Source organism: Leopardus geoffroyi, chromosome A1 (assembly GCF_018350155.1).
Source record: "Leopardus geoffroyi isolate Oge1 chromosome A1, O.geoffroyi_Oge1_pat1.0, whole genome shotgun sequence".
Taxonomy (NCBI): Eukaryota; Metazoa; Chordata; class Mammalia; order Carnivora; family Felidae; genus Leopardus; species Leopardus geoffroyi.
The window spans coordinates 132,690,765-132,704,765 of NC_059326.1; the positions used below are offsets into that span (position 1 = coordinate 132,690,765).

At 37.1% G+C, this 14,001-nt stretch overlaps 1 protein-coding gene across 2 annotated transcripts in view; it reads right to left on the reverse strand.

Moving 5' to 3' along the window:
- The window catches only part of SGTB (small glutamine rich tetratricopeptide repeat co-chaperone beta), a 50,584-nt gene that overhangs the window by 18,058 nt on the left and 18,525 nt on the right, over positions 1 to 14,001 (reverse strand). For both annotated transcript variants that reach the window (XM_045494770.1, XM_045494761.1), the window contains exon 5: positions 10,057 to 10,156. In XM_045494770.1, the coding sequence (XP_045350726.1) occupies positions 10,057 to 10,156 (100 nt within the window). The remainder of the gene's footprint in view (positions 1 to 10,056; positions 10,157 to 14,001) is intronic.

Sequence of the window (14,001 nt, forward strand, 5' to 3'; positions counted from 1 at the left end):
TTGCAAAGAAACCGAAGTTTACTTAGTAGGCTTACTAGTGGTAGAATATTGATATCAGACTATCAACTGAAGAATACTGAAGGGTAGAGCTAATGAGTAAATATACTGGTGGTATTAGAAAGCAGCTTTTTTCATTCTGGAAGAACAGAAATCCATATAAAAGGGGAACGGTAAGAGAGATTTCTGTGAAGATATCTGTATAAACCAATGCCTTTTTAAAAATTCTATTTCCTAGCTCTGTTTACTGAAGAAGCACTAACACTTCTTCAGTAGCAATGATCATGTCTTGCAACCAGATCCTGGTTTCTGAATTCTATTCTCCACTAATAAGAACAGGAGCTACCTGTAGAAATAGCTGGGCTCAGGTCCAGGGCAGAGAAAACACAAGGCAGTGTGGAATACCTTGATGTCTCAGAAAGTAAGAAAGTATCCAAAAACAAGACACATAGCCAGTTTAAAGGGGCTCCCACCAGATGGAATAATAGAAGTGCCAAAAAATAATGATTATGGTCATTTATTATAACATATTAAATAGGGTTTTAAAAATTCATGAGTCCATAATGATACTTTAAAAAGTTGGAGGAGGGAGAAGGAGGAGGAAAGGAAAAATGAGGGAATGGAAAGAAGCTCTTCTCTACAGAAATACGTGAGGAAATATATGTAAATGAAATGATAAAATCAGAGAATCATCATTTTATAGCAATCAGCATTTTACTAAGTCAAGGAAATATCATGAATGGATGGTAAAACATTGAGTAAAAGATTATTGGGGAATGGATATTCACATGATCTGACCCTACAGATAATTTTTAATTAGAAAAGGAATAATAAGAGAGATATGGTGGTTAACACCCTAAGATATCAAAGTTACAATCACCATTAATGGAAAGCTTGAAATTATGTGCCTCCTACCATAGTGCAATAAATGGTACACTTTTTTTTTTTAATTTTTTTTTAACGTTTATTTATTTTTGAGACAGAGAGAGACAGAGCATGAACGGGGGAGGATCAGAGAGAGAGGGAGACACAAAATCTGAAACAGGCTCCAGGCTCTGAGCGGTCAGCACAGAGCCCGATGCGGGGCTCGAGCTCACGGACTGCAAGATCATGACCTGAGCCGAGGTTGGCCGCTTAACCGACTGAGCCACCCAGGTGCCCCAAATGGTACACTTTTATTTATGTTATTATTTTCGTAGGCTTCACACCAAACTTTAACCTCAAATTAATCATGAGGAAGGAGTCACACAAATCAAGAATATGGCACATTCTATAAAATCACTGGCCTGAACTCTTTAAATATGTCTGTCATTAAAAATAAATAAATAAATAAATAAATAAATAAATAAATAAATAAATAAATAAATAAACACAGTAATATTTTCTAAATTAAAGCAGATGAAAATGACATAGCAAAATGCAATACACAAACAGTGATTGGATTCTGGATGAAAAGACATAGCTACAGAAGGTATTTTGGGGACAAATGGAGAAATTTCAATATTAATGCCATTTTCTTACATGTGATGGGAATGATAGTTATGAAGAGTATATCCTTATTCTTAAGAGATATAATTGAAGTATTTGGGATCACCAAGAAAATTTTATACACAGGTACACACACACACACACACACACACACCTTCTAAAATTCACTGTATCAATTCAACTCAAACTTTCATTGAAAACTATAATATGCTAAACCCTGAACTCCAAACCAAATACACAGTGATGAAGAGGATATAATTCTGCCCTCCAATCTTTCACTGCCTTAATAGGGAAAAAGACATGTAAATAAATAAGTAAATAGTATGATAATTTCAGCAATGGAATCAAAGGAGGTATCGACAAAGTATCAGAGGAAGAGGCAACATGAGAAAAGTCTGGTTAACCTTCTGCAGAGGTGTCTAATAGAACTTCCTGTGATAAAGAAGTTCTTCATCGGTGTTATTCTATACAGTAGTCCCTTCCCACATGTAACTAAAGAGCACTTGAAATATGGTAGTGCAAGTGAGGAACTGAGTTTTTTACTTTGTTAAGTTGAACCTACATCTGAGCAGCCACATGTGGCTAGGAGCTACATTACTGATTAGCACCACTCCATAGGACATGGTGGGGAAGGGCAGAAGGGCATGGACAGGAGGCTGGGAAGAGAAGAAATTTAAAAAAGTCTTTCCAGGGGTGCTCAGGTGGTTTCATCGGTAGAACATCTCACTGTTGATCTCAGGGTTCTGAGTTCAAGCTCTACATTGGACATGGAGGCTACTTTTAAAAAAATGAATAAAAAATAAATGTAAAAAAATGTTTTAAAGTCTTTCCTAGGAAACATTCTAGGCAGAGCACATAAAACCACGGAGAGATGTTGCAACATGTTACTCATGAGAAGTCAGCAAAAGCAAGAATTACATGATTAATTTCACATTTTAGAAAGACTCTTTTGGCAGAAGAATGAATTGCGGAGGGCAAGTAGAAACGTGAAGCCAAATGAAGCTACTACAGCACTAATTTAACAGATTTAAGAACCTAAGGGAATAGTGATGGAAATGGAGGAGGGAACAAATGGGCTACTGGGAGGTATATGGAAAAGGGAAACTGAGGAGAAGACACCCTGATCTCTGGCTTCAGATGCTGATAACAAGACAAGGGATAAAGCAAGAAGAATCACACCGAGAAAGAAGAGTGGGCAGAACATTAAGAGGGTGACCTGACACCTCTTTCAATCTTGACAGCTTTTGTTTTAGAACACAAACTGCAAGCTAGCATCTTTCAAAAGAGGATGCAGGCACCTGAACCTCTGAGGCCAGGAAAGGGAAGAGAAGTCAGGCTGCATTCCACTCCAATCTTCTGTGAGATAAAGCCAAACATGCCAATGTCTGAACTGAATATCAGTGTGGCCGGCTCTCACTGCCCCAGCTGTCTGGTTATCAGGGCATAACTAATGAAATTCCAACAGAAGAATACAGTCAGAGTCACCATGTTTGGAGACACCCTCGCTTTCTTTACCTTGTTAGAGAAAGACCATGAATACAATCTGTGTTCTATTTTTAGAGAAAATAAGGCAGAAAAATAAATCACAGATGCCTTACATCTCCCATACCATACGTCATGCATAAATAAGTTATAGCAAAAACCTCTTTCTACAGCTAGGAATGACACTGTTTTTGAAAGAAACAAATACTGAAAGCCTAGAGCTATGCTAGTTCCTTTACATACATTATTACTCTTCAGCTACCCTATGATGTGGTTAGTATCACCTCTATTTTACAAGTGAGGAAACTGAACCTCAAAAAGCTTAAGTGGCTGCCCAAGATCACAGAGCTACTAAGTGGCTGACCTGAGATTCAATTCCAAGTTCAACAAACCAAGTCCAACTCCCAGGGAGCCTAATGACTACATGCTGCTTATGGAGGTGGAAGAAAACAGAGTACCAAACAATGTGGTCTCCGTTTCAAGCTTTCTCGGAGCTCATGCTGTCTCTAGCATTCCTTGGTACCATGCCCTGATGATTCCTAATTGTGCCTTTTAAATTATGCTCTCCAACCTAAGACCCTTTCCCTGTCCTCTAATTTCTTTACGTCCATCAAATCTAGCTCCAACTCAAATTCCCCATCACCTGAGAGGTCTTCTGGACAAATTTTCTCCATCACGCCTGGTCTCTCTCCTGTACATCTTTAATTCCATTTATTGCCTCAGTCATTCAACCATCCCTCCATCCCAGAAGCATGAGACAAATATGGGTCAAATCAGCAATGAGGTTGTACAAAAGAAATAAAGAATACTGTTTAGGGACAGAAGACCCAGAAAACTGGCTTGTTTAATGTAAAATATCATTTCATATTATAAAGTACTTGGAAATGTTTTAGACCTATACTCAATCATTTGTTGTTTTCTGTATACAAGTGTACAGTCCTCTATGTATAGTCCTCCAGGCAACCAAAAAAAAAAAAAAATTGGCTGAACTCCTGTGAGGCACAATGCTAGGTACTATAGGGGATACAAAAAAAAAAAAAAAAAAAAAGATCCAATCTCTGCCCTTCACCTGAAGAAAAAAGTATGTATATAACTATACGGTAAAACGTATGATAAACTGATACGTTACATATCACGGTTAATTCTAGGAGTATACAAAAAAGGCAAAAATAAATAATAGGTATTCAAGGGAAGACTCAGGTTTTCCTGGTACCTAACCTGAGCCTAAAGCATCATTAGCCTTTAAGATAAATATTAGAAAAGCAAGACTCTAGATTAAGACTCAAGATTAAGAAATATGCCAAAGCAAGACTCAAGATTAAGAAATATTAAGAAATATGATTGTTTTTTAACAAATAAAAAAAAATCACTTCTAGGGGTGCCTCGGTGGCTCAGGAGGTTAGGCGTCTGACTTCAGCTTAGGTCATGATTTCACAGTTCATGAGTTCAAGCCCCGTGTCAGGCTGTGTTGATAGCTTAGAGACTGGAGCCTGCATCAGATTCTGTGTCTCCCTCTCTCTCCCTCTCTGCCCGGTCCCACTTGCGCTTTGTCTCTGTCTCTCTCTCTCAAAAATAAACAAACATTTAAAAAAGTTAAAAAAAAAAAAAAAACCACTATGGTCTAAAAAATTTTTAAACCTTTTCTCAATATTTGTATTAAATATACAAATAAAGTTTTCTAGTTATTTAATATTAAATTCCATGCTCTATTACTGAACTCCTCAGGAAAATAGATACCATTTAAATGAAAAAGATAAGCTTGATTATTGATTTCAATTTAACCATAATTAAATGAAAAGCAAGCACAGGTATTATCAATAATCTCTTCAAATCCAGTACTAGCAAACATAAGATTATTAATGAACCCAATCTCATTTGAAATAAATGATTTATTTAGGATCCAATTTACTATATTCATAGTCAAAAGTGTATGGCTTACTGTGTTCTATAAACAAGCAATTTTCTGATAACATCTATAGCTGGTCATAACATTTAGTGACACTTCATTAAATACTTTTGTTTCAAATATTTAATATGCTAAAACATATATTTACCTGATGACAGGAATAAAAAACATAAAACCATAGCTTGAGGAATTCATTTTCTACAAATTATTCGGATTTTTTATTTTTTTGGGCTAGATTATTAAAACATATTAATAAAGGGATTTTTTTGGTAAAGATAATATAGTTGGATTTCTAGTATGTACAACTAAATTTGTTATGGATCCAACAGCTATAAATTTGTACAAAACAAAAAGCTAAAAGCAGCCCAGGTGACCATAAACAGGAAAACAGCTTAGCAAATTGTGGTTCACTCAAACAATAGAGTACTACTGAGTAATTAAAAATAAGAACCATTGAGGGGCACCTGGGTGGCTCAGTCGGTTGAATGTCTGACTTCAGCTCAGGACATAATCTCACAGTTCATGAGTTCAAGCCCCACATCAGACTCACTTCAGATCCTCTGTCAGCCCCTCTCTCTCTGCCCCTCCCCAACTTGTACATGTTCTTTCTCTCTTTTTCTCTCTCTCAAAAATAAATAAACATTAAAAAAAAAAAAAGAACCACTAAGAGAAGCAAGAACATGGTGAAGCTTGAAACCATTAACTTGAATAAAAACAGTCTCACTCAAAAAAGTACATGTGGTATGATTCCTTTTATGTGGAATTCTAAAAGAAACAAATCTTACCTCTAGTGGAAAAAAGAAAACAATGGTTGCCTCTGATGTTTTAGGCAACTGACTCTGAAGGAGCATAAAGAATTTTCGGTATCTTGATAGGGGGTTTTGTGTTGTACAAGTATATGTATTTGTCTCTTAATTCTATCATTCTATTAATGATATTGCATGATAAAGTATTTAGGAGGAAAATGTACTAATGGCTGCAATTTACCTTGAAATTCATCAAAAGTAACATGGACTAATAAACAGAGGGAGCACAAATAGCTGAATAAAAATGTGATTGAGCAAATATACTAAAATATTAAAGGCAATATCTTGATATGGATGGATATAAGAGTACTTACTGCAAACTTCTTTCAACTTCCAAGTATTTCATAAAAATGTAAGAAACCCCCCAAAAAGAAGATAAATGACACTAGATTAATTCAAAACAACACCTATCAGACTAACATCATTTCCTTTTCATTTTAACAGGCTTACTGCCAGACTCTATTGAATCAGAGAAAGACAATTGACAACATATTTGGACTCCCAATAAATTTGGATCTCTCTTCATATTCTGATCAAAACAAAAAAACCCAGTGTGCATAAATAATAATATTGAATAACATTATAATATAGAATTCATTATATAGTATATATTTAATATAATATATAACTAATATTTATATTATTATGAGTAGACAATATTATTATGCAATAATAACACTGTAGTGTACAACACTCTTTACTAGAAAGCTTCCTAGCACTTTATATGTATTAACTATTTGATCTCTACAACAATCCTATGAGGTAAATACTATTAGCCAAATTTTACTAATGGGGAAACTGAAGTATACCTGTGTTAGGTAATCTGCTCAAGGTCACACACCTAGTAAGTGCCAGAGCCAGAAATTAGAATCCAAAGAGGCTGGGTCAGAACCCCTGCTCTTAACCACTTCCCTATGATTGTTCCCTTAGTTGACTTCATAACTGACAGAATATAACATGTGGCGTTCTTAAATTTGTGAATGACATGAAACTTGGAGCAAAAAGTAAACACATTACTTTACAAATTACCCGAAAAGATTAAGGGTCATACACATGAGAGACTTTAACAAGATAAAATTCTACAGGGATAAAATAGAAGATCCTGAATTTTGGAAGAGACACAACTAAACCTCCAGTGACAGCACTGGTACACAGCAGGTGTTTGGCAAGAACCTGTCAAATGAAAATATGACTGAATGACAGAATAAAGAGAATGTGTGAAAAAGAGACACTTTAATAAACCAAAAGCAAAATATTAATTCAATAAATAATGCTATAAAACGCTAACATATATAATTATGTTATCCAGAAGTAGGTTAAATGAGAGCCCTAGAAGACTACTTGGTCAGACCAATTCTGGAAATGCTGTATGAATTTCTGGGAACTACAGAGTAACAGATACAGGTAAACTGGAACAAGTTCAGAGCAAAAGTGCAGAACTTTAAGCTATATTATCTAAGGTGTAATTGAAAAAACTGCAAATATACAATGTGGAGAAAAGAACTCAAATGAACATGGTAGCAAACTTCAAAATGTAAGGTACTATTATGAAAAAGGAGGATCATAATTATTCTGTAACTGCCCTTAAGAATAAAAATTAAAACTGCCAACTGAGATTAGCTACAAGGGCTTCAGGAAAACAAGTTCAGTGTCAACATAAGGAAGACTATTCCAACAGACAGAACCACGAAAGAAACTGCAGAGGAGGGGCGCCTGGGTGGCTCAGTCAGTTAAGGTCAGGTCATGAACTTGCAGTTTGTGGCCTCGAGCCCCGCATAGGGCTCTGTGTTAACAGGTCAGAGCCTGCAGCCTGCTTCAGATTCTGTGTCTCCCTCTCTCTCTCTGCCCCTCCCCCACTCACTCGTATGCTCTCTCTCTCTCTCTCAAAAATAAATAAACATAAAAAAAAATGTTTTTTCTTAATAAAAGAAAATGCAGGGGAGAAGGGGTCATCTCAGAAGGGTATGAATACCCTAAATAGCACAAGGATAACTCAATGAAAGATTAGACCAAATTAAAGATCTCTTCCAAATCTAAGAATTTACTATGTAACAAAAGGTGATTTTTATAGATTTCGGCCCTAAAAGGTTTCAAATTGGTTAAAATAGATACCATTCACCAAAGCAGACTTGCAATGATAAAATTTAAATGTGAAGGAAAGAGAAGTTATTTGTCAGGTCTGCAAATGGGGAAGGCTTTAAGACTAAAAACACTGGACACTCTCAAACAGGGTTGCTTGTTGGGGTGGTGGGTGGGAGGATGAGCTAAATGGGTGATGGACATTAAGGAGGGCACTTCTTGGGTTGAGCACTGGGTATTGTATGTAAGTGATGAATCACTGGGTTCTACTCCTGAAACCAATACTACACTGTATGTTAACTAACTTGAGTTTAAATAAATAAATAAGACTGGGGCGCCTGGGTGGCTCAGTCAGTTAAGTGTCCGACTTTGGCTCAGGTCATGATCTTGTGGTCTGTGAGTTCGAGTCCCACATCGGGCTCTGTGCTGACAGCTCAGAGCCTGGAGCCTGTTTCAGATTCTGTGTCTCCCTCTCTCTCTGACTCTCCCCCGTTCATGCTCTGTCTCTCTCTGTCTCAAAAATAAATCAATAAATCAATAAATCAATAAATCAATAAGACTTAAAAACACTGGAATAAAATTCCAAAGAAACGAAAAAAAAACAAAAAAAAAAAAAAAAACAAGGAAAGACAAACTTGTCTACACAAATATTTAAAACCTTTACATATGAAAAACATTAAAAGGCAAACAGTAAGCTATGCAATTAGGACAAATGGATTATATATTTAATATACAGCTATGCTGTACAGGAGAGTAGACATAAGCTACACGTGGCTACTGAAATTTAAATTAATTTAAATTGATTTTCAATCAATTAAACAACAAAAATTTACTTTCTCATTTGCACTAGACATGTCAAGTGGTCAAAAGCCACCCTGGCTAGTGGCGACTGTAATGAACAAAGCAGATTCAGAACATTTCCATCACTGCAAAAAGTACTACTGGAACTTTAATATTTAAGATAGATTATTTTAGTTCAGGGAATTCATTACACAGTTGATGCAAGAGCTAAGATGCCAGGCAGGGGCATCTTGTTGTGTAGCAATCCAGAGATGAGGAACAGCAGGAGCCATTACCATCCCTAAGATAGAGGACAGAGTGCAGAGTCCAAAAGCCAACATCGCCTGGCAAAAGCTGTGACCATAGCAGGTGTCTTGGGTGGGAGCTGGAGACAAGGATGAGAAGCAGCCCCTGCTGGATAAATACCCTGATGTAAAAAGAGGGGAAGAAACACCCCGCCTTCTCCCCTCCTCTGCCCTCCAATCTCCTGCCAGCACCTCCTGTGACTGAACCCAGACAAAACTCAGGTGACAAAGGGCCCTGGGAAATGTAGCCTATAAGGGTCAGACCCTTTATTTAAAAAGGGCAGAACAGGGAAAGAAAGAAATATGAGGTCAAACAAGCTAAGGCCGGGCACAGGTACAAAGAGATAATTGTAAGAAAACAAACAAACACAAATGGCCAACATGTGAAAAATGTCCAACCTTACCAGTAGTTAAATATAAATTAGAACAATTACTATTAAAATAAAATTAATATTAAATTAATAATAAATAATGATAACTCAAGTACTTAGTGCTGATAAGGATGTGGTAAAAACAGATGCACTCATACACTTCCAGGGAAGGAGATAAATTTTCAAAATTTTTCAAAGAAGTTCGAACAATTTTGCAATCAGCATCGACAAATTTTGAATGTTTACACAGTTAAATCAATTGAATACAGTTCCAAGGATAAACCCAAAGTCCAGAAAATCTGAATTTCAGAAAATAATTTGAGAAACAAAGATGTTCATTCCAACTTCATCATATTGAAAAAAAAAAGGAACAATCTGCCAGTACATTTATATAAAGTACATTTAAAAAAACAATAAAATAAGTTAAGGTACATTTATACGTTTATTAAAAAATAACTAGTGCTTGTTTGCCAGCCACAATGATAGGTGCTGGAAATATAAAAAAGATTAAGAGGTAATAACAGACTAATTTGTATCCATTTAAAGAATGTTTATGAAGAGTTTCAACAAAATAAGGACGTGTTTATGATATGCCTACTGAATAACAACGAATCTAAAACCGATGACACATCAAACAAAATATGCCAAAGGTTAGTTAATAAGAGTGACTACCTCTGAGTGTTAATTTTATGGGTTACTTTTCCTTCTTTCTACCTTCCTGAACTTTCAAATTTTTCAAAATAAATCTTACAAAATAAATTTATTTCAAAATAAATTTTCAGTGCTATTAGTACAAATTACAGTTTAAGAACTATAAACCTGCCACAACAGTGCCAGTTTACCTGTTGCAATAATAAACTGCATTATTTGGATCCAGTTCTATCGCCTGTGTGTAACAATCCACGGCAGCAGCATAATTTTCTTCTTTCATGTGGTTATTGCCTAAAATAATCAATATGTACAATAAGTATAACACACACACACAAAAAAGCCTGAAAGATACATTTTAATCATAGAAACTACAACAAAATGAAGGTCAGCAATGTGATTTTTCTTCTTTTAAATTTTTTAAGTAAACTCTACCCCCAATATGGGGCTTGAACTCACCACCTCGAGATCAAGAGTCGCATGCTCCACAAATTGAGTGAGCCAGGCACCCCACCAACATGATTTTTCATCAGCAGTAGAGCTAAATTTTATATTTTACTATACAGTTGACACTCCTTAGCCATCAGTGTGTTCAAGTGATTTTTACAACGTGAAGTCTTAAAGCAAGTAAAGCTTGTATACCTTATTAAATCCAGGCTTCATCAGTGAGTAAATGCAACAATTATGAGTATCCCATGGCAAAATCTAATCTCTTCTCACCTTCCTTATATTCATCTCCTGCCTTCCTTTTAGAGCTGCTCCCCCATTCCAGATGCAATCCCTTTCCCCATCATCATCTCATTATCCACTCCTTCCCTTGTCAAAACATACACCTGCTATGGGGCACCTGGGTGGCTCAGTCAGTTAAGCATGTGACACTCGATTTAGGCTAAGGTCATGATCCCAGGGATCATGGGATTGAGGCCCATATCATGCTCCAGGCTGACAGTGTACAGTGAAATTCTCTCTCTCCCTCTTTCTCTCCCCCTCCCCCCACTCTCTTAAAATAAATAAACAAAAAACAAAACGATACAAAAAACCCTACTGAAGGGGCACCTGGGTGGCTCAGTCGGTTAAGCGTCCGACTTCAACTCAGGTCAGGATCTTGCGGTCTGTGAGTTCGAGCCCCATGTTGGGCTCTGGGCTGATGGCTCAGAGCCTGGAGCCTGCTTTGGATTCTGTGTCTCCCTCTCTCTCTGCCCCTCCCCCGTTCATGCTCTGTCTCTGTCTCAAAAATAAAATTAAAAAAAAAATGTTAAAAAAAAAAAAACCCTACTGAATAGCCAAAATCTCAGAATTCTGCTATGTGGGTAAGCCAGTAAAATTAATTATGTTAATATGCTATCAGAAGATCATATTTTTTTGTGCTATCCATTCCAGAGACAGATTTCTTAAAGGGGACTGTTGGACATTAATTTCTAGAAAGAATTTCAGATACCATGGCTAGCCCACAGGGTGCTAATTTTCAGGAAGTCATCTACAGATACATCTGGTAATAATTTAGCTAGTTTAAGAACTAGCCAGCAAAATAAGGAATTTCCTGTTGGCTATCTTTTGTATTCCATTAAAGGGAAAAATGTGTCCTGCTCACTGATAAGAACAATGGTTCAAAACTGAAATTTTAAACCACTGGGATTAAGAGGAAGAATTTACATCACAAAAGCCTCTGTTACTCCTCCCAACTTTCTCTAAACCAGAAGCTCTCCTATTAGTTTTGTCTTTTAATACATCATTAGCTACTTACCAGGAGTAGGAGAGTATAACTTTGCAGGGAACAGGAACAGCAAGATTAAAGGAAAGGCAGGTAGACAAAAGCATATAAAAGCATGCATGCAAAAGTTACTGCAAATTAAGAATCAAAAATGAAGGGTGACTGGGTGGCTCAGTTGGTTAAGTGTCAGACTCTTGATCTCAGCTCTGGTCATGATCTCAGTTCTGGGTTCGAACGCCCAGGTAGAGCTCTGCACTGACAGTGGGGAGCCTGCTTGGGATTCTCTCTCTCCCTCTCTCTGCCCTTCCCCTGCTCATTCTCTCTCTCTCAGAAAAAGTAAATGAACACGAAAAAAAAAAAAAAAAAAAAAAAAAACAGACCTTCATCCTGGTTTAAAAAAAAAAAGAATCAGAAATGAATACAAAGAGTAACCTAATAGGTACACAGTTTCTTTTGAGGTGATAAAAAAATGTTCCATAACTGTGGTAATAGCTGCACAACTCTGAATATTCCTCAAAACCAATGAATTTATACACTTAAAATTTTTGTTTTTAATGTTTATTTTTGAGAGAGAGAGAGACAGAGACAGAGTCTGAGTAGGGGAGGGGCAGAGAGACAGAGAGACACAGAATCTGAAGCAGGCTCTGCTTCAGATGGCTCTGAGCCATCAGCACAGAGCCTGATGCAGGGATAGAACTTATCAGCCATGAGATCATGACCTGAAGTCAGATGCTTAACCAACTGAGCCAGCCATCCAGGCGCCCCTGAATTTATACACTTTAAAGGAGTAAATTTTATTTACAATAAAGGTGTTTTTACAATAAATAAAAAACTAATTTAGACCCCCACCCCCAAAATGTAATGAATATAAAGCCTCTAAGGAAGCTAAGAGGATTACATAGTTTTTATGATAGAGCAAGAAATTAACTACATGAGCCTAAGTACTGAAATACATTTGCTTAACCCATGTAAAAGATTTAAATTTTCTGGGTTATGTGGATTTTCCTGTTGCTATGGGCCTTTTTGTCTCGGGGTTCTTAGGGAGCCCTCTTGCTCAACTATAGACCCTAAGAGTTAAAACCAGAAAATGAAAAGACTACTTAACTCATGCTCTAACTAAAATCCATTGTTCTTATTTCTTATCACACTTTCTTGAGGCAATGACGAAGGTGTTGTGCAATGACCAGAACATTCCAACTGCTAGACTAGAAAAGCCCTGATAGCAAGGTAATGCCTAGAATACCACGCCCCTCAGATCCCTTTCCCTACCCTTTATACGTGCTGAAAACATACTGATCCCCAGCTGTGATCATGCACTGCCTCCAGGCTCTCTAGCACGTACCCCCTGAACCTCTGCCAGTAAAACTCTAGGTGTCCATCTTGTGGGAGGAGAGGTGGGCATGTGTAAAGATGGAGCCTGCCGCCTCCCCTGGCTGCTGGCACCCAAAGTTAATTTCTCCTTTCTCTTTTCCAAACCCTCCTCTCTTGAGTTACTGGTTACTCTTGCAAGAAGTTTAGGACTTTATCTGAGTTTGTTCAGCAACAGTGTTGGCAAACCCAGCCAGGAGCTGTGCTTCTGACTGTGCAGCCCCCTTGAGATTCCAGGGGACAGAGCGGCTGGCCTTGCAGTGCAAGAGCTCACCTGTTCCTTTCCTGAGTGAGCAGCTGTGACAGATCGTTTGATAGTCGAGTGGTATTATAATAATAATAATTATTATTATTATTATTATTAAAATCTATTGTATGTATTTTCTTACAAACCACCATATCAAAAGTCTACATACTACATTGTATATACACTATGCATATGTACACTAGATGTATATATATATTTACATATATTTACGATGAGCCTTAAGTCACAAAATATCCAATATGCAAATATTTGGGACACAAATGAAGAAATTTGTAAAGATAAATATAACTGAACATTGTATAGCACTTTATACTTATGGGGTACTCTCCTGTAAAACTGTCTCCTTTAATTATCAAGACATCCTATAAGAGGCACCTGGGTGGCTCAGTCAGTTAAGCATCTGACTTCAGTTCAGGTCATGATCTCATAGTTCATGGGATGGAGACCCACATCAGGCTCTGTGCTGACAGCTCAGAGCCTGGAGTCTGCTTCGGATTCTGTGTCTCCCTCTCTTTCTGCCCCTCCCCTACTCGCTCTCTCTCTCTCTCTCTCTCAAAAATAAATATTAAAAAAAAAAGACAACCTACAAGATACGTACATATTTTTGTGATGTGTCAGGGAATCACAGAAAAGAAACCATCTTGGTTTTGTCTCAACTTACTGCAACTCTTTACAAATGAAGCACACAAAAATATTTGAAAGACACCTCTAGGAAGGTACTACCTGGCTAGAAGCCTTGATTAACACAGACAAGTGTCACAGGCAGCCTGGAAAAACCTTACGCTTGACAAA